This window comes from Hemibagrus wyckioides, linkage group LG26 (genome assembly GCF_019097595.1).
Source record: "Hemibagrus wyckioides isolate EC202008001 linkage group LG26, SWU_Hwy_1.0, whole genome shotgun sequence".
Taxonomy (NCBI): Eukaryota; Metazoa; Chordata; class Actinopteri; order Siluriformes; family Bagridae; genus Hemibagrus; species Hemibagrus wyckioides.
Window position 1 is genome coordinate 15106351 of NC_080735.1, and position 27561 is coordinate 15133911.

The window sequence follows — 27561 nt, forward strand, 5'->3', positions numbered from 1 at the left end:
TGCTATGCTTTTCATTGTATTATATTTTAGTGCACTGTTGTTGAGAAGAGCACCCACAGTTTTGTTGTACTCCTTATGTGCAATGACAATAAAATCTATTCTATTCTATTCTATTCTATTCTATTCTATTCTATTCTATTCTATTCTATTCCCTCACCAATCTCTCTCATTTTTCCTTTTTTCCAAAAGACAAAAAACAAATCAGATGTAATGTTCTTTAGAAAGAGCGAATTCCCCCGTCTTGCAGACTTTTCTGTGAATGAAAATGTAAATATACAGTTTTACTCCATACTGTTTAAAAGCACTGACACTGCAGACTCCTTCTACAAATACTAAATAAACATCCCCTTACAGAAAACCTCACTATAGGCACTAATGTCTATGTTCTTATCCTGTTTATCTGGAGAATCCGTTATACAAAGCCCTGGTAATGGACTAGAATGAGTGAATCATTATATTCATCTACTTTGCTCTGCAGATGCTACTATAGTCAGAGCTGCTGTTATAGCCATGTGGGACCAATCAGATTTGAAAATGTAATAGTGCTCTGCTATAAGAATGAAATTAAGCTGATAAATTAATTATATGAAGCAGTGGAATTTTTTCATACCTTTTTCATATCATAAATTATAGAACCTGGATTATGTCTAATCCAGTTTGTACAGAAGACATTTCTAGGAACCATTCCTTTAGTAATGTGACCTGCGTTTATGTTTCATATTTCTTATTCATTACTTCTTTAAACCATGTTATACTTTTCTAAATGACATTTTGCTTATGAACACCAGAGCTACACATTAGCCAAGGGGTGCACTTTGAAAAGAGTGTTTTACTGACTAGTGCAGCGGTAGCTTAGTGGTCAAGACAACTGATTAGTGGGTCTTGATTACAAATCCCTGCTCTGTCTCAACTGTCTCTACTGGGCCCTTGAGCAAGGTCCTTAACCCTCAACCACTCATTTGTGTAAATGAGATAAATCTAAGCTCCTGTGGGTAAGGACATCTGCCAAATGCCATAAAAGTAAATGTATACTATAAATAACTTCTAGCACATAATTCACCTGAGTGATCTGGCTGATGTATAAGCATGTGATTATGATCAGCTTTCAGTTTATCTGATCTTAATATAATATGATAGCTTTAAGAGAGAAGACACATTAATGACATTATTTTGGCCACAAAAAAAGTTCAGACAACACAGAACCTTAATTTTTATCACTATTTATTTATTGATTTTAACCAGTACATTTCTATCTATTTAATCAAGAAGTAAATTAAAAGTTTCTCAATTTGTTATAACAACAAAGCACAAAACACACAATAATGCAAGAGGTTTAATTAGTCAATTTAGTTCTGCAAATGGATAATTTTAGAAATGATTAATGAGCACTTTCTAATGTTGTATTTGCATCAGTAAAGGAGGAGCTGAAATAAGAAAATCAAATAAAAATACTGTGTCAACTTCAGCTTTGTATTTGGTGTAAGTATGTCATGTGCTGAAACCTGTTTGGTTTTGGAGATTTGCAGAGTGCATTCAAGACTTTTAACTAGTGAACAGATAATGCAAATTACCTGTATCATTGACTGTAATTAACGTACAATAAAACTGTAGTAAAGAATATATAGTATGCATTTCTAACGATAATAAGCAACAAAAATCTGATAAGAATGCTCATCAGTAAAAAAAAAAAAACATTACGGGTTAATGAAAAGACAAAAAACACCCATAAACAGTTTTAATTCTGATATAATTGACCAGAATATAACAAAATAAATGTCATTGGTATTGGAGAAGATTTGAATCCTCAAATATTGGCAGGACTGATCATGCTGACTTTCAGATTAACATCATCCACCTATTGAAACAAAAAAACATCTCTTAACATTCCTGTTTGTTATAATGCAAATCTAAAACTTATATAAATTCTATATTTCATAAATTGAGACTTGATCGATCTTGGTTAATTACTGATGTTACCAAGCCTGTATAACTGAGTTCACGCAATTCTGGGGTTTGGACGGTTTGTTTAGTTCTATCTATCGAGTTTGCTTTAAACGTTTAGTACAGATTCTAATTACTGCTCACCACCTGATGGACTTTGTGTGTTAGTCAGCACAAGCTATCTCTGCCCTTCAGGACTGTTTTGAATGCAATGACTATCACTACACGCTCCAATCAAAAGCTGTGGATGACTACAAAGGTGCATGTACTGCTGTAGACCAGAGACTTTGTCTTCAGAGCAGATGACAAGGTGACCCTAAGAACAGCAAGAGCCAAACTGTCCCGAGCCATCAGAGAGGCAAAGTACACACACGCCCAGAGAACCCACAGGAACTTCAAAGAAGGGCATCCAGGCAATCACTAACTACAGTACAACTTCATCTAACTACAGGACAACTCAGTCAGTCTGGAACCACAACACAAACACCACCATACTGAGCACTGGGGCGCCTCAGGGTCATGTGCTCAGTCCACTGCTGTTCACTCATGATGGACAACATCATTAATTTTGCAGATGCCGAGGTGGGTCTCTTCAACAAGTCAACATACAGAGGGGAGCTAACAGCCTGGTATAGAGCCAGCAACCGGTCTCTGAACTTTGACAAAACAATAGGAATAGCTGTTGGCTTCAGGATAGAACAGAGCATCTCTTCTCTGATAAACATTGACTGGTCCTCCATGGAGATCATCAGAAGCACCAAATTCCTCTGTGAAAGCCCATCTCCCACCCCCTGTCCTTACAACGTTTTACATAGTGACTACTAAGAGCATCCTGAGCAGCTACATCACTGTCTGCTTTGGGAATTGCACTGTCTGGGATTGTATGACCTTGCAGAAGATAGTGAGCACAGCTGAGATGATCATCCTCTATCACAGACATTTATTTTATTTTATTTTATTTTATTTCTCTGTCTTGGAGCAAATTGTTTTGTCTGTCTGCACTGTCTCTTATTTTGCACTGTTTGTGCAAGATTGCACACAAGCACTGTATGTGGAAATTTTTTGGTTCTTAATTCTTTGTTGTTTATGTAGCTCTGTGTTCTTTAATGTAGCACCAAGGTCTAGTAGGGACACTGTTTCATTTCACTATAGTATGTACTGCATCAGCTATATACATAAATGACCTACTTCAGTAATGGCAATGGTGTCCATGAAGACGTCTCCCCTAATATCAAGTGTAGTCACTGTGTCCACTGGGATACGGTGCTGGAACGTGCAGTACTCCAGGCCATTCACCATCACCTGAACAAATGAAGTATCAGCTTATTGAATCCAAATGCTTAAAGTCTTTACCCTCTCATTTATTTTCTCCATAATATCACACCTCATAGCATTCTTGTTTAATAACCAAGATGATATCAAAAATTGTTCCTTGGACAAATGGGTTTCCTGATGCCCACTGTGGATGCTCCCATGACCCATTCCTGCAGGTATAAAGGGCCACACAGTCCACCCGGGGGTTGAAGTGAAGAGCAATGTCATGAAGGTACTTTGGTGTGGTCTGCAAATTTATTTCAAAGCTGAAAGAAATTGTTTAACATTTAATTGACTATACCAGATTAGAATGAGAATTTTAACTAATCTATTACATATTGCCTTTCATTCAAAATGTTATGAAATGAAAATACATTTTTCATACCGTTTAAAATCTTTTGGAACAAGTCCTTGGAAGAACAAAGCCATACCAGGTCTTAAGCCTCCAGGGATTGATTCCAAATATGCTTTGTTCTGTTGTGGTTAAGCATCATTCATGTTATAATGATACAATTGTAATCAAGTGGTTATTTTAAAATGCATAAACCTGCAATCTTTTGGATTGTTCATTCATTTTGAAAATGAAAAGAAAATGTTACTCACAGGTTTGCAGACTGGATGTGGCCCATCAGACTGGATGTCAGAAAAAATGGAACAACATTGAAAGAATATTCATGAAACCTGTTTGCTCCTCATTTATGACAAACCAGAGTGCTGTAAAGTTGACATTGACTTACAAAGGGAAAACTGTAATAGAAAAAACTTGCAAGACATCTTGCTACTTGATTTGAACATTTCTTTTTATATTAAGTCTAACATTTATCTGTAGATATCAATGTAAATGTAAATGTTAATGAATATAGAATTTATTTGTTTTATTCCATGTGTGTAGTGAGATTTAGAGATTTGTATTGAAACATTATTACTTACAGGACTGTTCAATATTTTAGTCCTTAGTTTATTAATGAGCATGGGTGTGGAGAATTTCTGTGGGAAAAGAAATTATGTACAACATAAATAAATGAAAATACATGTCTACATATAACTCACAACTAATTGCCATTAATTTATATGTTTAATTATTATTATTATTATTATTATTATTATTATTATTATTGTTGTTGTTGTTGTTTTACTTCTGTAGAAAAAAGACAAATATGTGTAGTAGAACAACTAAACTGCGTTGTTATACAATGAATGAAAAACTAAACTAAATTAAAAATTCTTAGGAAAATTTCATTTTATATTTAGCTATTATATAATGACTATATATAATAATATATAACCTTAACTGACCCATTGGTCCACTGTCACAATGAACTTCCCACTGATGGTGAAGGGGACAGAATTGAGTTCACAATATTCTGGGGTTTGGACGGTTTGTTTAGTTCTATCTATCGAGTTTGCTTTAAATGTTTAGTACAGTTTCTAATTACTGCTCACCACCTGATGGACTTTGTGTGTTAGTCAGCACAAGCTATCTCTGCCCTTCAGGACTGTTTTGAATGCAATGACTATCACTACACGCTCCAGTCAAAAGCTGTGGATGACTACAAAGGTGCATGTACTGCTGAAGATCAGAGACTTTGTCTTCAGAGCAGATGACAAGGTGACCCTAAGAACAGCAAGAGCCAAACTGTCCCGAGCCATCAGAGAGGCAAAGTACACACACGCCCAGAGAACCCACAGGAACTTTAAAGAGGGGCGTCCAAGCAATCACTAACTACAGTACAACTTCACCTAACTACAGGACAACTCAGTCAGTCTGGAATCACAACACAAACACCACCATACTGAGCACTGGGGCGCCTCAGGGTCATATGCTCAGTCCACTGCTGTTCACTCATGACGGACGACATCCTTAATTTTGCTGATGCCGAGGTGGGTCTCTTCAACAAGTCAACATACAGAGGGGAGCTGCAACAGCTAACAGCCTGGTATAGAGCCAGCAGCCGGTCTCTGAACTTTGACAAAACAAAAGGAATGGCTGTTGGCTTCAGGATAGAACAGAGCATCTCTTCTCTGATAAACATTTACTGGTCCTCCATGGAGATCATCAGAAGCACCAAATTCCTCTGTGAAAGCCCATCTCCCACCCGCTATCCTTACAACGTTTTACATAGTGACTACTGAGAGCATCCTGAGCAGCTACATCACTGTCTGCTTTGGGAATTGCACTGTCTTGGATTGTAAGACCTTGCAGAAGATAGTGAGCACAGCTGAGATGATCAGCCTCTATCACAGACATTTATTTTATTTCATTTTATTTCATGTTATTTTATTTTATTTTATTTTATTTTATTTTATTTCTCTGTCTTGGAGCAAATTGTTTTGTCTGTCTGCACTGTCTCTTAGTTTGCACTGTTTGTGCAAGATTGCACACAAGCACTGTATGTGGATATGGAAATGTAATTTTTTTGGTTCTTAATTCTTTGTTGTTTATGTAGCTCTGTGTTCTTTAATGTAGCACCAGGGTCTAGTAGGGACACTGTTTCATTTCACTACAGTATGTACTGCATCAGCTATATACATAAATGACCTACTTCAGTAATGGTAAAGGTGTTCATGAAGACGTCTCCCCTAATATGAAGTGTAGTCACTGTGTCCACTGGGATACGGTGCTGGAACGTGCAGTACTCCAGGCCATTCACCATCACCTGAACAAATGAAGTATCAGCTTATTGAATCCAAATAATTAAAGTCTTTACCCTCTCATTTATTTTCTCCATAATATCACACCTCATAGCATTCTTGTTTAATAACCAAGATGATATCAAAAGCTGCTCCTTGGACAAATGGGTTTCCTGATGCCCACTGTGGATGCTCCCATGACCCATTCCTGCAGGTGTAAAGGGCCACACAGTCCACACGGGGGTTGAAGTGAAGAGCAATGTCATGAAGGTACTTTGGCGTGGTCTGCAAATTTATTTCAAAGCTGAAAGAAATTGTTTAACATTTAATTGACTATACCAGATTAGAGTGAGAATTTTTTAACTAATCTATTACATGTTGCCTTTCATTCAAAATGTTATGAAATGAAAATACATTTTTCATACCGTGTAAAATCTTTTGGAACAAGCCCTTGGAAGAACAAAGCCATACCAGGTCTTAAGCCTCCAGGGATTGATTCCAAATATGGTTTGTTCTGTTGTGGTCAAGCATCATTCATGTTATAATGATACAATTGTAATCAAGTGGTTATTTTAAAATGCATAAACCTGCAATCTTTTGGATTGTTCATTCATTTTGAAAATGACAAGAAAATGTTACTCACAGGTTTGCAGACTGGATGTGGCCCATCAGACTGGATGTCAGAAAAAATGAAAGAACATATGAAGAACATTGAAAGAATATTCATAAAACCTGTTTGTTCCTCATTTATGACAAACCAGAGTGCTGTAAACTTGACATTGACTTACAAAGGGAAAACTGTAATAGAAAAAACTTGCAAGACATCTTGCTACTTGATTTGAACAATTCTTTTTATATTAAGTCTAACATTTACCTGTAAATATCAATGTAAATGTAAATGTTAATGAATATAGAATTTATTTGTTTTATTCCATGTGTGTAGTGTGATTTAGAGATTTGTTCTGAACCATTATTACTTACAGGACGGTTCAATATTTTTGTCCTTAGTTTATTAATGAGCATGGGTGTGGAGAAGTTCTGTGGGAAAAGAAATTATGTACATCATAAATAAATGAAAATACATGTCTACATATAGCTCACAACTAATTACTATTTAGTTTATATGTTTAATTATTATTCTTTTTTTTTTTTTACTTCTGTAGAAAAAAAAGGCAAATATGTGTAGTAGAACATCTAAACTCTGAAAAACTAAACTAAAATAAAAAAAAAATCATAGGAAAATTTCATTTTACATTTAGCTATTATATAATAACTATATATAATAATATATAATCTTAACTGACCCATTGGTCCACTGTCACAATGAGCTTCCCACGAAAGGTGAAGGGGACAGAGTCGCTGGCTTCACTTACTCCCACATTACTAACAGCTCTGAATCGAACCCAGTATTGTTCTGTTGCCTGTAGTCCAGTCAGTGTGAAGGTGTTTTGTGTATCTGAAGTGTCTATGACTGTCCATTTCTCAACATCTTCTGCTGAATCAGTTGAAGATCTCATCCTGTACTCAACTCTGAAGCGTACTGTTTCTCCAGTTGGGGATTTTGAAAGCTTCAGGGTGACTTTCCCATCACCGGTCTCCACCACAGGTTTGGGAGGTTTGGACACAGGCTGGAACTTAGGATCTGTTAGACTGCCATTCTGATATAGCCGGATGGAGATTCCTGGATTGTTGGAGTCAGGTATCGATGCAATGATGAATTTGAATTTCTTCTCATTTTTATTGGCCTCTAAAAAGGTTGTAAATAGAGAAACATTCTGCCTCATCCTTGCAGAGTTGTCAGGAGAAGTAAACCAAGGCTGTGCTTTTTGGAGAATTAAATCTCTCTTGCTTGTTTGCCCCGACATTGTAAATCCTTCAGAATTCTCACTGTCTTGTAGAGCTGCTAGGTAGGAATCTTCATCATTTAGAGAAGTAAATGACAAACATACCACCGCATCAACATCAGGATGAAAACAGATGGAGTTGAATGACCCTGATGATTTTACTATGAGGTCCTTCAGTCCACTGGTATAGGAGCTCAATATATTTAATTCAGATGTAATGCCATCTAACCATTTGTTCATGTTGCTTGCATTGAAGGGTGATGTGTAATGGATTTTCAGGATGTCCTCCAGTGCCTTGCCCTCTTGTGTCCCACCACGAATAGCTGGCAGCACTCTGAACAGTGCATTCTTGAACGAACTTGTATAATTCTTATGTAATGCCTGAAATTTTAGCAACCTGTCTTTTAGGTCAGGAAAATCCTCTGTTATTTGTCTTTTGATCAAATCATTGCATACTCTCTCCATTTCATTGATCTCTTCCAGCACAGTTTCTGTTTTATACATCACGCTCAAACTGATTTCTCTCACCAACTTTGCAGCCTTATCATCCAAAAGATTGAGAGGATACAGCCACACGGTTAGAGGCACACCTTTACCTTGTTGCTTCATCAGAGCAGGCACTTTCTTGTACACTTCCAGGGCTTCTTTGTATGTGGTGGGGTTTTCATTAAGTTCAATGTCACCATAAAATGTGACACTAATATTTTCTGACATTTTTTTTTCATTTTCATTCATAGTTAGGGATGCTTGCCCCTCAATAGATATGGTAGGGATCTTTTTAACCATTGCATGAAGGTTTCCTTCAATTTCCTGTTTGTTCTCATTTTCTGCACTGGTATAATCAAACACCATGAAAACCTGAGCTCCATACAGTACAGCTGTAACTACATGCGTGGCTGTTTTCTGGTCAAATACTTGTGGATAGGTGATATTACCAAGCTCCTTCATAGTGAGCTGTTCAAATTTTGTTGTCTGGCTGTACTGCATAGTAACTCTGCACTGACGTGTTGAGGATTTGGTATCTAGAAGGTACTTGGCCGATCCTCCAACTTCCACCAAGCCACATAGGAAACTGGCTTTAAGGGAAGCGTTTATATCTAGGAGGTTTGCCTTGTTACTGAGACTGTCAGAGGCAGCAAAATTCAGATGGGTTTTAGGCTTCTGATGCACATCAAGGTCATCACGCAATGCATTCTTATCCCATAAAGTAACACCTGAAACAGGACAGTGATCATGAGGGTCAAGTAATTTCTGATATTTCATATTGCATACAGTATGAACATAGCATGGTTTATTATTGATTTTAATATTATTATTCACCACCGTTGTTAGACTGCAAATGAGTAATTAAATTATTATGATGTAAACTGCACCTGGAATAAAGGAGTCCCTCCGGCAATCATATAACATGCCTGGATACAGAGTTCTTCCGAGGGCAGCTATTTCCATGTATATGGAATCCATTTCTGCAAGACTTCTGCAAGAGAAAAGAAAAGACTGGAAAATAAGAAAAGAAGAGAAAATGAGAATATTTGACAATGCATTTATGCATTGAAACAATTATGTCAATAATGATATTTTGTTGTCTGCTTTATTTCCTCCATGATTATTGCACGTCGAATTTGTCGTTAATTTGTAACCATATTTAACTCTTGTCTTCCCTGGCTTTGTTGGCTGGAGCATTGAGTTTATGTTCATGACTGGATTTACATTTATGGTGAGACTTTGGTAGCCTTTGGTAGCCTTAAACCCTAGCTTTTTGGGTTCTTTGTGTTCTGGTTGGTGTATTCTTTATTCCATTAATCTTTATTAAAGATGTTTTAGCCCTTGCATCTCTTTCCTGAGAGTCCTAGTCTGAATATCGCCCTAGTTACCTAGTAACCTTATATCACCTCAGAGTGTCTCTTGGCCAATCCAGTCTATAAAATATATGAAATATTTTTCAGCTCTTAATAAAATTTGCTGGCACAAGCTATATTTTCCATAAAGAATTAATTAATAATAGCTATTTTACACATGTAAATCAAATAATTTGTGTGCACAAACACTTACCTTTCACAACGATGTCTCAACCTGTCTGTCTTCTTGTGAATGCGGCTGTAAAAAAAATTCTGATAGAAGTAGCAGCGCAGTGTTGATTGGGGTGCTCTGATGGCAGCAGTCACGTAGTCAGTCAGGCCCACCCAGTCAGTTGCTAGATACAGCAGAGACTGCTTTGATTACAGCGATTGCTGGATGACTTTATACATGCCTTTGCCCATATTAGGTTCTTCCTGGCATGTCATATGACACTTCTACTTTCTGCATGATAGCACTTGCTGAATGAAACGTCTCTGCACTCCTGCTCCCCCTCCCCCTTTACACCGAACACATTTCACAGAGGGTCACCGAAGTTAAGTTGTACGTTGAAACTATAATGAAACATGTATAATGAAACAGAGCAACTTACTAAAGTATGTGTCAAAAAGACATCATGTGCAACCGCAGAAGAAAGATAATTCCAGTAAAGATAATTTTCAGGAGCCATCAATCTGGAGTAGTAAGGAGCTGACTATTACCTCATTCAACTATTGCTCTCACTTTAAGTTATGCTGTCATAGCTAGTTTTGCTATAGAGTTATAGAGTCCCTGCCTGCACTTTTCACATAAACTATATTGTCTCTAAACATCACATGATCACAAGCATACTTAATTTCTTTCTCTCTCTCTTTCTGTCTTTCTCTGTCAAGCTATACATCCAACTCCTGAACTTCCAGTGTTCTGAGTTTCCAGTGTGACCACTGGCTCTACCCCTAGTTGGAGTCTCATCATTTGCTGGTGCTCACTGATGCTGTGGATGGGAGTTTTTCCCTGACACCATCGCCCCAGGCTTGCTCATTAGGGATAAAATAAGGATAAAATAGTAACTTTAATTTAAACTTATATAACTTAAATTTTGAGATTAACACAGGTATCAGAGCAACAATGCTGACACAGAGACTGAACTCTTTGTCCATTCTCTCTTTCGAAAGAAAATTGATTGATGGTGTTAACATTGCTTAAAATGACATACAGGCTGATGCTCTGATTACATGGTGGTTTGTATTCAAGCAGGTATAGTTGTGTTGCCTATTTTGATAACAGATGCATTTTAGACTAGGCCCACCCAATTGTCTCTGGGCCCAGCCACATTGTGATTCCTGGGTGCGCTAGTGGGCAGAATGTTTTTTTTATGATGTGGTTCATGTATGTCCAGAGCTAAAACTGCTGTTCGTGGCTGCACCTACACCCAGGTAAAACTTAATTTGTGGCTTAAAAAAGACTACTGTGTGCACAGTCCTCAAGTTAAAGTGGACTAGTACAGCCCTGTTAATGCAACTACTATTACCGTGCTGTTCGCGAATGCCCCACCACGCCCTCCACTTATTAGTGCTGTTATTTAGTGGAGCTTTGCCGTAAGTTCCTTGCATTATTATTAGTAATTTAAACGTCACATTTGAATTTGGTTTACCAATCAAATGCTTATTTATTCTATATTTAACTTTTGAACCACCTGCATGTAGGCCTATCAGGAGATTGCTGCACCTTATTAAGATGTTCTTCAGTCTTCACTTCATTCTAGTCTAATCTGGAAATGATCACACATGAAGAGCTCTTCGATAAGTAAAAATGTCGTCTATTTTGAAAATGTGAGAGTGGGGCTCAAACGCAGAAAAAGATTAAACTCGAAACAGCAGAGGTAACATGTTACTCAGTAAAATACCAAAGCTATCAGTTTATTTTACTAAAGCTGATGATGGAGTGGAAGTTGACAAACAGCAACAGGGCCGGGGCTGGACACATGATGAAACACGTAAAAACAGGAAAAAAACACAGCGTCATCATCATCCCCAACAATTTTAGGTTAGTTTGATTATTAACTTGATGCATGTGTATTGCTTTTGTGTTTGAACAAACGCTGTATACTCGCTTAAGGGGTGGGCGGTGGGCAAGAGCCCGTTTGAAATATTCTTTTGTGTCATTATGATGCAAGCTTAAGCACTGTGGTTTAAATACAAATGATTTTAAACAGTTCCAGCTCATTAAGCAGCGGGGAAGAATTCAGTTTGGTAAATGTGCGTGTTGAGACGATACACACACACACCTCAGTTAAAGCAGCTGCCCGCACAACGCCTGACTAAACTTGAGTTCTTGTTTGCACTTTGTGCTTGAACTTTCAAATACACATAGTCATGGGTAAAAATACTCATCTTTCCGAGTATCCTCGTAAACACAGTCGTTTGTGCCTTAAATGAGCGGTAATAGTTAAAGATGTGAAAATGTGTATTATAATTAGTATATGAGATCCTGAGGTTTTAAAGCGACATCAGCCTAATAGAGCTACTGTTGCCCTGTGTGTCAAAAATGTTAATCAAACATCAGAAATGAAATCACTCACCGTCCTTGACCAAATAACTTTTGTAAACTAAGTAAAGACTTTGATGTCCCTGGAAAGTGACATTTTTTTCGATCCCTGGACTTTAGTGACATTATCAAGAACAAGAGCAGGAAAAAAACATTTTAAGGTAAGCAATTGTCTTCATTGTATATTATAACTGAATTGGCCACTGTTATTCTGAATGCTAGAAATACATTTTTTGTCCCATCTTTACTTTATTAGTGTAAAACAAGTTCATCAGTGTTAGAACGATGCACATTTTTCCCCTCAGTAGTTGGGGGTGGGGGTGTCGGGCCTACAGTAACTCATAGCCCCTGGGCCCAATGAGGTCTTAATGCAGCCCTGCTAATAGTAATACTAGTCATAATATTAAACATCATCATCAATGATGTCTTTATATAGCTGTGGCGGAGCAGTAAAGGTGGAGCGAAAAGTGAAACCAAAATAAACGTCATCACGGCCAGCGAATAGGAACGGGAATCAGCTGAGCGCAAACTCACGCAGGTGTATTGCTGGAGTGAACGCCGGAGGGTCACCGAGAGCGCAAAGTCGCGTGTTTGTCTCAGGAGTAAATTGGGAAGTGCGGTTTACCAGGATGCCTTCTTTCCTTGATGAAAATCCACCCAATCCGCTGTTTGAAACTCTGTCGATGGTTTTGTTTTGCTTTTGTTTAATTGTGATAGATGTATAATTTATAGTTTCTTACTTGTGAAAAATACATGCAAACCTTAATCAGAAATTTTCTTTCTATTTGCACTTATTTTCTGACATATCTATTGTTATTGTTATTATTATTATTATTATGTTATATGTAATAGGTGGCGTTTGACGGCAATATAGGTTAATTATTTAATTATTTTGACAGGTTAACCCCGTCTGGCGCCCAAGCTAGCATTATTTTAGTTAAAATGTTCACTTGGGTGTTCACTTGGGTATATATATATATATATATATATATATATATATATATATATATATATATATATATATATTCTCTCTCTCTCTCTCTCTCTCTCTCTCTCTCTAGCATACATTCAACTCCCGAACTCCCAGTGTCCCAGTGTTCTGAGTTTCCAGTGTGCTTAAAAAATGCTTAAAAATGCTTTACTCCCCTTCAAGAGCCTGATCTAATTTCACTAATTCCACATTTTTCCTTAAACAGATATTGCCAGTAGCTACCGCACCCCTTCTAAAAATGATAAATTCTATAGCACTGGCTATGTGCCTAAGTCTTTTAAGCTAGCAGTTATCAAACCCCTGATTAAAAAAACGGACCTCGACCCCTGTCAGCTATTCAACTATAGGCCAATATCAAACATGCCCTTTATCTCCAAGATCCTAGAAAAGGCAGTTATGTTTTCACTTACATAGGAAGAAAATTCATGAAATGTATCAGTCAGGATTTAGACCTCACCATAGCACAGAGACAGCACTGGTTAAAGTGGTCAATGACCTGTTACTGGCTTTTTATCAGGGTTGTGTCTCATTACTGGTGTTACTCAAACTTAGTGTAGCGTTTGACACCACTGACCACACTATTCTACTTGATAGGCTAGAACATGTTGGTGTTAAAGGAACAGCCCTCTCCTGGCTCAGGTCTTATTTGACTGATCGTTATCAGTTTATAGATCTAGATGGTGACTTCTTTATGCATACCAAGGGGAAGTGGTGGCTCACACAGGTAAGGCTCTGGGTGACTGATCAAATGGTTGGGGGTTCGAGCCCCAGTACTGCCAAGCTAGTGCTGTTGGGTCCCTTAACCCTCCCTGCTCCAGGGGTGCCATATCACGGCTGACTCTGCTCTCTGACCCCAGCTTCCTATTTTAGGGGCAGTGGTGGCTCAAGTGGTTAAGGCTCTGGGTCGTTGACCGGAGGATCAGGGGTTCAAGCCCCAGCACCACCAAGTTGCCACTGTTGGGCCCTTGAGCAAGGCCCTTAACCCTCTCTGCTCCAGGGGTGCCGTATCATGGCTGACCCTGCGCTCTGACCCCAACCTCCAAGGATGGGATATGCGAAGAAAGAATTTCACTGTGCTGTAATGTATATGTGACAAATAAAGGCTGTTTCATTTCATTTTCATTTTCGTTATGTTCGGTGTTCCACAAAGTTCTGTCTTAGGCCTATTGCCCTTGGTGCAATTATTTGTAAAAATGGTATTATCTTCCACTGTTATGCCGATGACACACAGCGATATGTTTCAGCTAAGTCAGATGAGAGACACCAGCTTATTAAGATTGAAGAATGTGTAAAGGACATTGGACAGTGGATGCTTACTAACTTCCTCCTGCTTAACTCTGACAAGACATAGATGCTTGTACTAGGACCACATGCAGCTAGAAGTAAGCTTTCTGATTACAGAGTAACTGAGGATGGTCTTTCTGTTTCATCTTGGTGTGATTCTTTTTTTCAGATCCTCAGAGAGTTCTTTGCTATGAGGTGCAATGTTGAACTTCCAGTGACCAGTATGAGAGAGTGTGAGAGCGATAACACCAAATTTAACATACCTGCTCCCCATTCACACCTGAGACCTTGTAACACTAACAAGTCACATGACACCAGGGAGGGTAAATGGCTAATAAGGCCTAATTTGGACATTTCCACTTAGGGGTGTACTCACTTTTGTTGCCAACGGTTTAGACATTAATGGCTGTGTGTTGAGTTATTTTGAGGGGAGAGCAAATTTACACTGTTATACAGGCTGTACACTCACTATTTTACATTGTAGCAGAGTGTCATTTCTTCAGTGTTGTCACATGAAAAGATATAATAAAATATTTACAAAAATGTGAGGGGTGTACTGACTTTTGTGAGATACTGTAAATCAAATAATTTGTGTGCACAAACACTTACCTTTCACAACACCCTCTCAACCTATCTGTCTTCTTGTGAATTCGGCTGTAAACAGTTCTTCAGAAACAGCGCAAATTGCTTTGATTATAGTGATCTTTGCATGCCTTTGCATGCCTTTGTCCATATTAGGTTTTTCTTGGCATGTCTTACGATACTTGTACTTTCTGCGTGAGAACACTTGCTGAATGAAATGTCTCTGCCCTCATGCTCCCCTTCCCCCTCCACACCAAACACATTTCACAAAAAATCTTATCCATACTGCATTGGCTCGCAGCCAAATTTCGCATTGATTCTAAAATACTTTTACTAACCTATAAAACACCAAATGGTCTCACGCCGCAGTACCTGAGTGATCTTTTGGTTATTTATGATCTGCAATGCCTACATCGATCAAGGATACAGCAGGGGGCAGAGCTTTTTCTTACAAAGCCACAATTCCACAGTTATGGAACAGCCTTTCATTTAGTGTTCGGGATTCAGACACAGTCTCAATGTTTAAGTCTAGTCTAAAGACACATTTGTTAAGTCAAGCTTTTAATATATAGTTTTTTTTAGGTAAAGGAGCAGATATATATTCAACTCCCAAACTCCCAGTGTTCTGAGTTTCCAGTGTGACCACTGGCTCTACCCCTAGTCGGAGTCTCATCATTTGCTGGTGCTCACTGATGCTGTGGATGGGAGTTTTTCTCTGCCACCATCGCCCCAGGCTTGCTTATTAGGGATAAAATAGGGATAAAATAGTAACTTTAATTTAAACTTATATATAACTTATAACTTATGTAACTTCTCTACTTTGAGCAGAATCTAACAAAAATTGTCAGTGGATTTGGGGAAGATGCGAATCCTCAGATAGTGGCAGGATTGGTGACGGTGACTTTCAGATTAATATCATCCACCTGTTTAAAAAAAAGAAATCATCTCTTAATATTCCTGTTTGTTATGAGGTACATCTAAAATATAATATATGATATATTTTGTAAATTGAGACTGTCTTTTAATAAGGGTTTCATTTCCAGTAGTATGTCCTACAGATGTGTTTACCAAAATATTGACCTACTTCAGTAATGGCAAAAGTGTTCATGAAGACATCTCCCTTAATGTGAAGTGTAGTCACTGTATTCACTGGTATATGATGCTTAAACTTGCAGTATTTGAGGACATTCATGATCACCTGAACAAAAAAAGTATAAGCTTATGTAATCCAAATGCTTAAAGTCTTTAACCCCTTCATTTATTTTATCAGTAACATCACACCTTATAGAATTCTGGTTTAATAACCATGATGTTATCAAAAGCTGCTCCTTCGTTAAAAGGGCCTCTTGGTGCCCTCTCTTCATTGCCCCATATCTCTTTCTCACGGCTGTTAAGGACCACAGAGTCCTTGGCTCTTTTGAGATTGAGAGCAATATCATGAAGGTACCTTGGCCCAGTCTGCAAATTTATTTCAAAGCAGAAAGAAATCATTTTTAATATTTAATTTACTGTAACTGTAACAGATAGTGAGAAATTTCAAGCTATTCTATTCTATTCAATATTGCCTTTCATTCAAACTGTCTTGAAATGAATATGCATTTAGCATACCATTCACAATCTGATGGAACAACCACTTGGAAGAACAAAGCCACATCAGGTCTCAAGCCTCCAGGGACTGATCCTAAAAATGGATTGCTCTGTTGTGTTTAAGCATCATTCATGTTATAATGATAAAAATCTATTCATATGGTTATAGTATCATAAAAATTCAATCTATTGGTTTGCTCATTCATTCTGAAATTGATTCTGAAATGAAGATGTTACTCACAGGGTTACAGACTGGATGTGGCACATCAGACTGGATGTCAGAAAGCTTTGTGCGTGAGATGCCAGTGTTCAGTTCCTTACCAAAAGTAGATGTGCTCCAGTTCTGGAGAGAGAGCATATGTATACGAATTCAAACTCATGTATGAATAATACTAATGAAACTTGCTTGTTTCTCATTTATGACAAACGAAAGTGCTGCAAACTTGATGTTAGATTACAAAGCAAAAACAATTACATCAAAACTACAATGAGAACTAAAGGTAATCAAGGCAAGGGGATTGCAAAAACTGCTAGATTTGAGCGAGAAGTCATTCATATAAAGTTAACTCGACCTAAAACAGTGCACAGAGCAGGACATCTAAAATGAAAAAAGGCAGACTCACACAAGCATTAAACAATCAGCTAGGAAACTAGAACATAAATGGCATCAAACTAAATTGGCAGTATTTCAGTTAGCATGGAAGGAAAGCCTTCTGAGCTACAAAACTTCTCTTAGTACCGCTAGATCAGCACATCTCTCTGCCCTGATCGAAGATAAAAAAAAAAAAATCCTAGATTTTCATTTAGTACTGTAGCAAAACCAACTAGGAGTAAAACCAATGTAAAAAAACGCACACCACTTATGTGCAGCAGCAATGACTTCATGATTTTTTTAATGGAAAAACTGATAATATCGGGCAAAAAATGTAGACTATTAATTTAAAAGCAATTTATTTGATAGATAATCCTTTAGATTATATAACTATTTCTGATCAGAAAAAAATGCTTAAAAATGCTTTACTCCCCTTCAAGAGCCTGATCTAATTTCACTAATTCCACATTTTTCCTTAAACAGATATTGCCAGTAGCTACCGCACCCCTTCTAAAAATGATAAATTCTATCGCACTGGCTATGTGCCTAAGTCTTTTAAGCTAGCAGTTATCAAACCCCTGATCAAAAAAACGGACCTCGACCCCTGTCAGCTATTCAACTATAGGCCAATATCAAACATGCCCTTTATCTCCAAGATCCTAGAAAAGGCTGTAGCACAGCAGTTATGTTTACACTTACATAGGAAGAAAATTCATGAAATGTATCAGTCAGGATTTAGACATCACCATAGCACAGAGACAGCACTGGTTAAAGTGGTCAATGACTTGTTACTGGCTTTTTATCAGGGTTGTGTCTCATTACTGGTGTTACTCAAACTTAGTGTAGCGTTTGACACCACTGACCACACTATTCTACTTGATAGGCTAGAACATGTTGGTGTTAAAGGAACAGCCCTCTCCTGGCTCAGGTCTTATTTGACTGATCGTTATCAGTTTGTAGATCTAGATGGTGACTTCTCTATGCATACCAAGGTTATGTTCGGTGTTCCACAAAGTTCTGTCTTAGGCCCATTGCCCTTGGTGCAATTATTTGTAAAAATGGTATTAGTTTCCACTGTTATGCTGATGACACACAGCGATATGTTTCAGCTAAGTCAGATGAGAGACACCAGCTTATTAAGATTGAAGAATGTGTAAAGGACATTGGACAGTGGATGCTTACTAACTTCCTCCTGCTTAACTCTGACAAGACATAGATGCTTGTACTAGGACCACATGCAGCTAGAAGTAAGCTTTCTGATTACAGAGTAACTGAGGATGGTCTTTCTGTTTCATCTTGGTGTGATTCTTTTTTTCAGATCCTCAGAGAGTTCTTTGCCATGAGGTGCCATGTTGAACTTCCAGTGACCAGTATGAGAGAGTGTGAGAGCGATAACACCAAATTTAACATACCTGCTCCCCATTCACACCTGAGACCTTGTAACACTAACAAGTCACATGACACCAGGGAGGGTAAATGGCTAATTAGGCCTAATTTGAACATTTCCACTTAGGGGTGTACTCACTTTTGTTGCCAACGGTTTAGACATTAATGGCTGTGTGTTGAGTTATTTTGAGGGGAGAGCAAATTTACACTGTTATACAGGCTGTACACTCACTATTTTACATTGTAGCAGAGTGTCATTTCTTCAGTGTTGTCACATGAAAAGATATAATAAAATATTTACAAAAATGTGAGGGGTGTACTGACTTTTGTGAGATACTGTAAATCAAATAATTTGTGTGCACAAACACTTACCTTTCACAACACCCTCTCAACCTATCTGTCTTCATGTGAATTCGGCTGTAAACAGTTCTTCAGATACAGCAGAGATCGCTTTGATTACAGTGATCTTTGCATGCCTCTCTTTGATCTTTGCATGATTGCTTTGATTACAGTGATCTTTGATGCCTTTGCATGCCTTTGCATGCCTTTGTCCATATTAGGTTTGTCTTGGCATGTGTTATGATACTTGTACTTTCTGCGTGAGAACACTTGCTGAATGAAACGTCTCTGCCCTCATGCTCCCCTTCCCCCTCCACACCAAACACATTTCACAAAAGACCACCGAAGTTTAGTTGTACGTTAAACTAAAATGAAACAGAGCAACTTGCTAAAGTATGTGTGAAAAAGACATCGTGCAGCCGCAGAAGAAAGATAATTTTCAGGAGCCATCAATCTCGAGCAGTAAGGAGCTGACTATTACCTCATTCACCTATTACTCCATCACACTTGCTATTACTATTACTCTGGTGCACACTTTAACATCGCTGTTGAGGATTCTGAACCTAAATTATTTGTTAGAACTATAAAAACTAGTTCATGCTTTTGTTACTTCTAGTTGGATTATTGTAATGCCTTACTGTCTGGATGTTTCAGTAGGAGCATAAACAATCTCCAGTTAGTCCAGAACACAGCAGCTAGAGTCCTAACCAGAACCAGAAGATATGAACACATCCCTCCAATCTTATCCATACTGCATTGGCTCCCAGCCAAATTTCACATTGATTCTAAAATACTTTTACTAACCTATAAAACACTAAATGGTCTCAGGCCATAGTACCTGAGTGATCTTTTGGTTATTTATGATCTGCAATGCCTACATCGATCAAAGGGTGCAGGTTATTTGGTAGTACCTTAAGTAGCAAAGGATACAGCAGGGGACAGAGCTTTTTCTTACAACGCCACAATTCCACAGTTATGGAACAACCTTTCATTTAGTGTTCGGGATTCAGACACAGTCTCAATGTTTAAGTCTAGTCTAAAGACACATTTGTTAAGTCAAGCTTTTAATATATAGTTTTTTTAGGTAAAGGAGCAGATCTAGAAGGTTCATGGGAATAGAGTGTTTGGTATACTGGAATTTTTGGATGCTGTTGCCTTTACCACCCTCACAAGTCGCTCAGGTTTGCTGACTGTGAAGTGGTTGAATGCTTTATGTCCCAGGAAGCCTTCATGTCTGTTACCTTCTCGCTCTCCCTTTTAGTTATGCTGTCATAGCTAGTCTTGCCAGAGTCCCTGCCTGTAAGTTTCACATAAACTATATTGTCTCTAAACATCACATGATCACAAGCATACTTAATTTCTCTCTCTCTCTCTCTCTCTCTCTCTCTGTTTTTCTCTGTCAAGCATACATTCAACTCCCAAACTCCCAGTGTTCTGAGTTTCCAGTGTGACCACTGGCTCTACCCCTAGTCAGAGTCTCCTCATTTACTGGTGCTCACTGACGCTGTGGATGGGAGTTAAGGACCACAGAGTCTTTGTCTCTTTTGAGATTGAGAGCAATATCATGAAGGTACCTTGGCCCAGTCTGCAAATTTATTTCAAAGCAGAAAGAAATCATTTTTAACATTTAATTTACTGTAACTGTAACACATAGTGAGAGACTTCAAGCTATTCTATTCAATATTGCCTTTCATTCAAACTGTCTTGAAATGAATATGCATTTAGCATACCATTCACAATCTGATGGAACAACCACTTGGAAGAACAAAGCCACATCAGGTCTCAAGCCTCCAGGGACTGATCCTAAAAATGGATTGCTCTGTTGTGTTTAAGCATCATTCATGTTATAATGATAAAAATCTATTCATGTGGTTATAGTATCATAAAAATTCAATCTATTGGCTTGCTCATTCATTCTGAAATTGACTCTGAAATGAAGATGTTACTCACAGGGTTACAGACTGGATGTGGCACATCAGACTGGATGTCAGAAAGATTTGTGCGTGAGATGCCAGTGTTCAGTTCCTTACCAAAAGTAGATGTGCTCCAGTTCTGGAGAGAGAGCATATGCATACGAATTCAAACTCATGTATAAATAATACTAATGAAACTTGCTTGTTTCTCATTTATGACAAACGAAAGTGCTGTAAACTTGATGTTAGATTACAAAGCGAAAACAATTACATCAAAAATACAACGAGAACTAAAGGTAATCAAGGCAAGGGGATTGCAAAAACTGCTAGATTTGAGCGAGAAGTCATTCATATAAAGTTAACTCGACCTAAAACAGTGCACAGAGCAGGACATCTAAAATGAAAAAAGGCAGACTCACACAAGCATTAAAACAATCAGCTAGGAAACTAGAACATAAATGGCATCAAACTAAATTGGCAGTATTTCAGTTAGCATGGAAGGAAAGCCTTCTGAGCTACAAAACTTCTCTTAGTACCGCTAGATCAGCACATCTCTCTGCCCTGATCGAAGATAAAAAAAAAAAAAATCCTAGATTTTCATTTAGTACTGTAGCAAAACCAACTAGGAGTAAAACCAATGTAAAAAAACGCACACCACTTATGTGCAGCAGCAATGACTTCATGATTTTTTTAATGGAAAAACTGATAATATCGGGCAAAAAATGTAGACTATTAATTTAAAAGCAATTTATTTGATAGATAATCCTTTAGATAATATAACTATTTCTGATCAGAAAAAAATGCTTAAAAATGCTTTACTCCCCTTCAAGAGCCTGATCTAATTTCACTAATTCCACATTTTTCCTTAAACAGATATTGCCAGTAGCTACCGCACCCCTTCTAAAAATGATAAATTCTATCGCACTGGCTATGTGCCTAAGTCTTTTAAGCTAGCAGTTATCAAACCCCTGATTAAAAAAAAACGGACCTCGACCCCTGTCAGCTATTCAACTATAGGCCAATATCAAACATGCCCTTTATCTCCAAGATCCTAGAAAAGGCAGTTATGTTTACACTTACATAGGAAGAAAATTCATGAAATGTATCAGTCAGGATTTAGACTTCACCATAGCACAGAGACAGCACTGGTTAAAGTGGTCAATGACCTGTTACTGGCTTTTTATCAGGGTTGTGTCTCATTACTGGTGTTACTCAAACTTAGTGTAGCGTTTGACACCACTGACCACACTATTCTACTTGATAGGCTAGAACATGTTGGTGTTAAAGGAACAGCTCTCTCCTGGCTCAGGTCTTATTTGACTGATCGTTATCAGTTTGTAGATCTAGATGGTGACTTCTTTATGCATACCAAGGTTATGTTCGGTGTTCCACAATGTTCTGTCTTAGGCCCATTGCCCTTGGTGCAATTATTTGTAAAAATGGTATTATCTTCCACTGTTATGCCGATGACACACAGCGATATGTTTCAGCTAAGTCAGATGAGAGACACCAGCTTATTAAGATTGAGGAATGTGTAAAGGACATTGGACAGTGGATGCTTACTAACTTCCTCCTGCTTAACTCTGACAAGACATAGATGCTTGTACTAGGACTACATGCAGCTAGAAGTAAGCTTTCTGAGGATGGTCTTTCTGTTTCATCTTGGCGTGATTATTGACTCTGGTCTTTCATTTGAAGCTCACGTTAATAATATCACTAGGGTAGCCTTCTTTCATTTCAGAAATATTGCTAAGCTAAGAAATGTGATGTCACTTCATGTTGCAGAAAAACTAGTTCATGCTTTTGTTACCCTCTAGGTTGGATTATTGTTATGTCTTAATGTCTGGATTTTCCAGAAGGAGCAAAAACAAGCTCCACTTGGTCCGGAATGCAACAGCTAGAGTCCTAACTAGAAGCAGTAGATATGAACACATCACTCCTATCTTAGCCACACTACATTGGCTCCCAGTCAAATTTCGCATTGATTATAAAATACTATTACTAACCTATAAAGCACTAAATGGTCTTGTGCAACAGTACCTGAGCAATTTTTTAGTTATTTATGATCTGCCACACCTACTCCAATCAAAGGGTGCAGGTTATTTGGTAGTACCTCAAGTAGCAAATGCTACAGCAGAGGGCAGAGCTTTTTCTCACAAAATCCCACTGTTATGGAACAGCCTTCTAATTAGTGTTCGGGATTCAGACACAGTCTCAATGTTTAAGTCTAGGCTGAAGACACATTTGTTTAGTCAAGTTTTCATTGTATAATTTTTTTAGGTAAAGGAGCAGATCTAGAAGGTTCATAGGCATAAATTGTTTGGTCTACTGGGATGTTTGGATGTTGTTGCCTTTACCACCCTTACCACCTTGGTTGGATGCTTTATGTCCCCGGAAGCCTTCATATCTGTCACCTTCTGGCTCGCCCTTTTAGTTATGCTGTCATAGCTAGTCTTGCTAGAGTCCCTGCCTGCACTTTACACATAATCTATATTGTCTTTAAATATCACATTATCACAAGCATACTTAATATCTCTCTCTCTCTCTCTCTCTCTCTCTCTCTCTCTAGAACTATGATTAGAACTATGATTAGTCGGCACTAAAAAACTAGTTAAATTGCAAAAGGAAGGAGGTTTGGACGGAGCATCAGTGTCCCTCTATCTATCTAAGATAGATCTATCTATCTAAGTTCGGTGCCTTGTTCGGTGTTTGTTTATCCACCAGTTCTATTTCTTTTCCGGTTCCTGTGGGTGCCGCAGCAATCTTATGGTCATCCCAAATGCTCTCATTGGTTGACATGCATGATGACGTTCATCCCAAGTCAGTACGGATCAAGATAAAATATGCACACAGTATCTGAACTGCATTGTAATATTAAGAATTAAAAAAATAATTCTCATTTTAGAACTTTATTCTTATTTAAAAAAAAAAAGTAGAGACTTAATTTATCAAAGGCTCAATTTCATCAAAGTTTCTAAAATCAAATTGTACATATAGCTATTGAAAATTAAACTACACCTGTATATATGCATAAACAGGAATAATATATAATTATACAGATGTGGCATTAAAAAATGAGCGCTTTTTCCCGCAGCACGCCACGATTCCGCCCACAGTGTGCTGCAAGATTCTGCAAGTCGGCGCTTTAGTATTTCAATGCATGTGTACAACTCTGGCCACAGCACATTATACAGTATAATCACTCAAAGTTTGCTATATACATAGTCTTCATACTATTGTTAAATACACTTGTAATTTATCAGTTTATCAGTTGTTAACTGCACATGTAATGTAATGATTGTGAGAAAATATCCACAATAAATTCTGAAAGAAATAGACACAGTTCTTCTCTCTCTCTCTCTCTCTCTCTCTCTCTCTCTCTATATATATATATATATATATATATATATATATATATATATATATATATACAATATATTGCCAAAAGTATTCGCTCACCTGCCTTGATTCGCATATGAACTTAAGTGACATCCCATTCCTAATCCATAGGGTTCAATATGACGTCGGTCCACCCTTTGCAGCTATAACAGCTTCAACTCTTCTGGGAAGGCTGTCCACAAGGTATAGGAGTGTGTTTATGGGAATTTTTGACCATTCTTCCAGAAGCGCATTTGTGAGGTCACACACTGATGTTGGACGAGAAGGCCTGGCCCTCAGTCTCCGCTCTAATTCATCCCAAAGGTGTTCTATCGGGTTGAGGTCAGGACTCTGTCCAGGCCAGTCAAGTTCATCAACACCAGACTCTGTCATCCATGTCTTTATGGACCTTGTTTTGTGCACTGGTGCACAGTCATGTTGGAAGAGGAAGGGGCCAGCTCCAAACTGTTCCCACAAAGTTGGGAGCATGGAATTGTCCAAAATGTCTTGGTATGCTGAAGCATTCAGAGTTCCTTTCACTGGAACTAAGGGGCCAAGCCCAACTCTGAAAAACAACCCCACACCATAATCCCCCCTCCACCAAACTTTACACTTGGCCCAATGCAGTCAGACAAGTACCGTTCTCCTGGCAACCGCCAAACCCAGACTCATCCATCAGATTGCCAGATGGAGAAGCGCGATTCGTCACTCCAGAGAACGCGTCTCCACTGCTCTAGAGTCCAGTGGCGGCGTGCTTTACACCACTGCATCCGACGCTTTGCATTGCACTTGGTGATGTATGGCTTGGATGCAGCTGCTCGGCCATGGAAACCCATTCCATGAAGCTCTCTGCGCACTGTTCTTGAGCTAATCTGAAGGCCACATGAAGTTTGGAGGTCTGTAGCGATTGACTCTGCAGAAAGTTGGCGACCTCTTCGCACTTTGCGCCTCAGCATCCGCTGACCCCGCTCCGTCAGTTTACGTGGCCTACCACTTCGTGGCTGAGTTGCTGTCGTTCCCAAACACTTCCACGTTCTTATAATACAGCTGACAGTTGACTGTGGAATATTTAGGAGCGAGGAAATTTCACGACTGGATTTGTTGCACAGGTGGCATCCTATCACAGTTCCACGCTGGAATTCACTGAGCTCCTGAGAGCGACCCATTCTTTCACAAATGTTTTTAAAAACAGTCTGCATGCCTAGGTGCTTGATTTTATACACCTGTGGCCATGGAAGTGATCGGAACACCTGATTCTGATTATTTGGATGGGTGAGGGAATACATTTGGCAATATAGTGTATATATATATATATATAAAATAATATTTACATTTTAAATGAATATGTATAAATTTACCTGTGCCTGTGTGAGTGTAAAGCTGCAAAGTATTTTTATGTGCTTTGTAAATACTTTATTGCGCTGGTGTTGTCCTGCCATCTGCGTGTAACTTTTTTTTGTTCAACTTTAAAGATGCCTGTGCAAAGATGACAATTAAAATGGAAAACATCTTGATTAAAGTCATTATAATGCAAAATTTAACTGGTAGTTATTCCAGAAAAAAAGTCAAACTAAATAGAATTGTGACAAAGTAGTAATATTTCGCGAATAAAATTAACACTATGAGAATAAAGTAAAAATAACGAGATTCGTAGCAATACGGGATTAAATTCATAATATTTTGAGAATAATGTCATTATTTACATTAACGTGTTTAGAGTGATGAATAATATATTAGACCTATTGTAATGATGCACCGGAGGCAGGTGTAGCAGAATCCATAAGCAGATCTTTATTTATAACAAAATCGGCAGGCAAGTATTGGTATCGGTATGGTCAGGCAAAAAGGGTCAAAAAGCCGGGAAACAAAACACTAAGCAAACAAAACCAAAATCGCAAAACCAAACAATCGTAGAACTAGGGTCAGGCAGGGATCATACACGTAGAAGACACAATCGAAAATACAAGGCTTGGTACACAATCTTAGAGAATGATACTTTGCGGTGAACACCTAGGCAGAGCTGTTTAAATACCTGAGTGAGATCGGAAGCAAAATAGAGATTGTCAAAACTCAGGTGACGGCGCCCTCTGGCGATCTGGTTCCGCAGGCACTGTTACAGAACCCCCCCCTCTATGAACACCTCCAGGTGTTCTTCGACGTGGGCGTCCCCGTGGGCGAGGGGCGGGCCGGTTCGGGAAGCTCAGATGGAACCCTTCCATGAGTGAAGGATCAAGAATATCCCGAGCATCAACCCAACAACGTTCCTCTGGGCCGTATCCTTCCCAATCGACCAGATACTGAATGCGGCCAGCCCGACGACGGGAGTTGAGTATGGTGCGTACCTGGTAGGCAAGGGCGCCATCAATGTCCAGTGGTGGGGGTGGTTCAGTGCTGGTGGGGCCGAGGGTACGTGGTTCATGGAAAGGCTTAAGCAGAGACACATGGAAGGTTGGTGAAATGCGATAAGCTGCAGGAAGATCAAGGCAGAAAGAGACTGGATTTACTTGGTGAAGGATCTTAAACGGGCCGACGAACTTGGGACTCAGCTTGCGACATGGGAGTTTGAGTCTTAGATTCTTGGTGGAGAGCCTTTGGCCCACCTGATAGGCTGGGTGAGGACAACGACAACAGTTAGCCTGGACCTCCTGTTGACGGATCGTCCACTGCAGGCGCACATGAGCTCTCTCCCAGACCTCCTGACTATGTCTCGACCAGTCCTCAACAGCAGGCACATTAGAGGGTTCCCCCGGACCAGGGAAAGAGCGGAGGCTGATAGCCCAATACACATTGAAAGGGTGTTAAGCCGGTGGAGGAGTGGAGCAGCAAATTTTGAGCGTATTCGGCCTAAGGGAGGAACTCACTCCAACAAAGGTGTTCCTGGCTGCAATAAGTTCTCAGAAACCTCCCAATTTCCTGGTTAAGCCGTTCTGCTTGGCCATTAGACTGTGGATCGAGCTGAGGATAACATTGATCCCAAGTTGCCTGCAGAATTCCGACCATACTCGGGAGGTGAACTGTGGACCTCGGTCGGAAACAATGTCCTCGGGTAAGCCATAGTGACGGAAAGTGTTCTGGAAGATAGCCGTGGCGGTTTCCATGGCGGTCGGCAGCCCCTTCATCGGGATTAGCTTGCATGATTTGGAAAATCTGTCAATAACCACCATGACTGTAGTGAAGCCTTGAGAATTAGGTAGGTCAGTGAGAAAGTCTATAGAGATATGAGACCATGGTTGGCGTGGGAGGGGTAATGGCTCTAGTAAACCTTCTGGTAGTTGACGGCATGTTCTGGATTGTGCACAGGCCGAGCAGGTACGAACGGACTCCTCGACATCGTAGTTGAGAGATGGCCACCAGAATCTTTGTCTTACTAACTGTGTGGTTCTGCGGACACCGGGG

At 38.9% G+C, this 27561-nt stretch overlaps 1 protein-coding gene across 3 annotated transcripts; it reads right to left on the reverse strand.

Annotated features, from left to right (window-relative positions):
- Positions 1 to 202: 202 nt before the first annotated feature.
- Positions 203 to 9963, reverse strand: LOC131347087 (cytolytic toxin-alpha-like). 3 transcript variants are annotated; one of them, XM_058380953.1, is made up of 14 exons: positions 9783 to 9963; positions 9104 to 9227; positions 7191 to 8944; positions 6868 to 6924; positions 6530 to 6559; positions 6312 to 6400; positions 5995 to 6190; positions 5799 to 5912; positions 4186 to 4242; positions 3859 to 3888; positions 3641 to 3729; positions 3326 to 3521; positions 3130 to 3243; positions 203 to 253 (listed from the first exon to the last, which is right to left on the reverse strand). In XM_058380953.1, exons 2-14 carry the CDS (start codon positions 9192 to 9194, stop codon positions 218 to 220), a joined length of 2853 nt encoding a protein of 950 aa, XP_058236936.1. In that variant the 5' UTR covers positions 9195 to 9227; positions 9783 to 9963; the 3' UTR covers positions 203 to 217. The 3 variants fall into 3 exon arrangements, with proteins under 3 accessions (XP_058236936.1, XP_058236935.1, XP_058236934.1); XM_058380952.1 differs by lacking the exon at positions 203 to 253 and adding an exon at positions 1314 to 1855 and having other exon boundaries at positions 9104 to 9207; XM_058380951.1 differs by lacking the exon at positions 203 to 253 and adding an exon at positions 1314 to 1855.
- Between the last annotated feature and the right edge of the window lie 17598 nt (positions 9964 to 27561).

Bases quoted from the DNA above. Each gene is read 5' to 3' on its own strand.
- LOC131347087 (XM_058380952.1), bottom strand. From the start codon at position 9,194: ATGGATTCCATATACATGGAAATAGCTGCCCTCGGAAGAACTCTGTAT. The intron at 3,730-3,858 runs GTGAGTAACATT...TAACCACAACAG, and splicing joins CACATCCAGTCTGCAAACCT to AACAAAGCATATTTGGAATC. The intron at 3,244-3,325 runs GTGTGATATTAT...TCATTTGTTCAG, and splicing joins TTAAACAAGAATGCTATGAG to GTGATGGTGAATGGCCTGGA.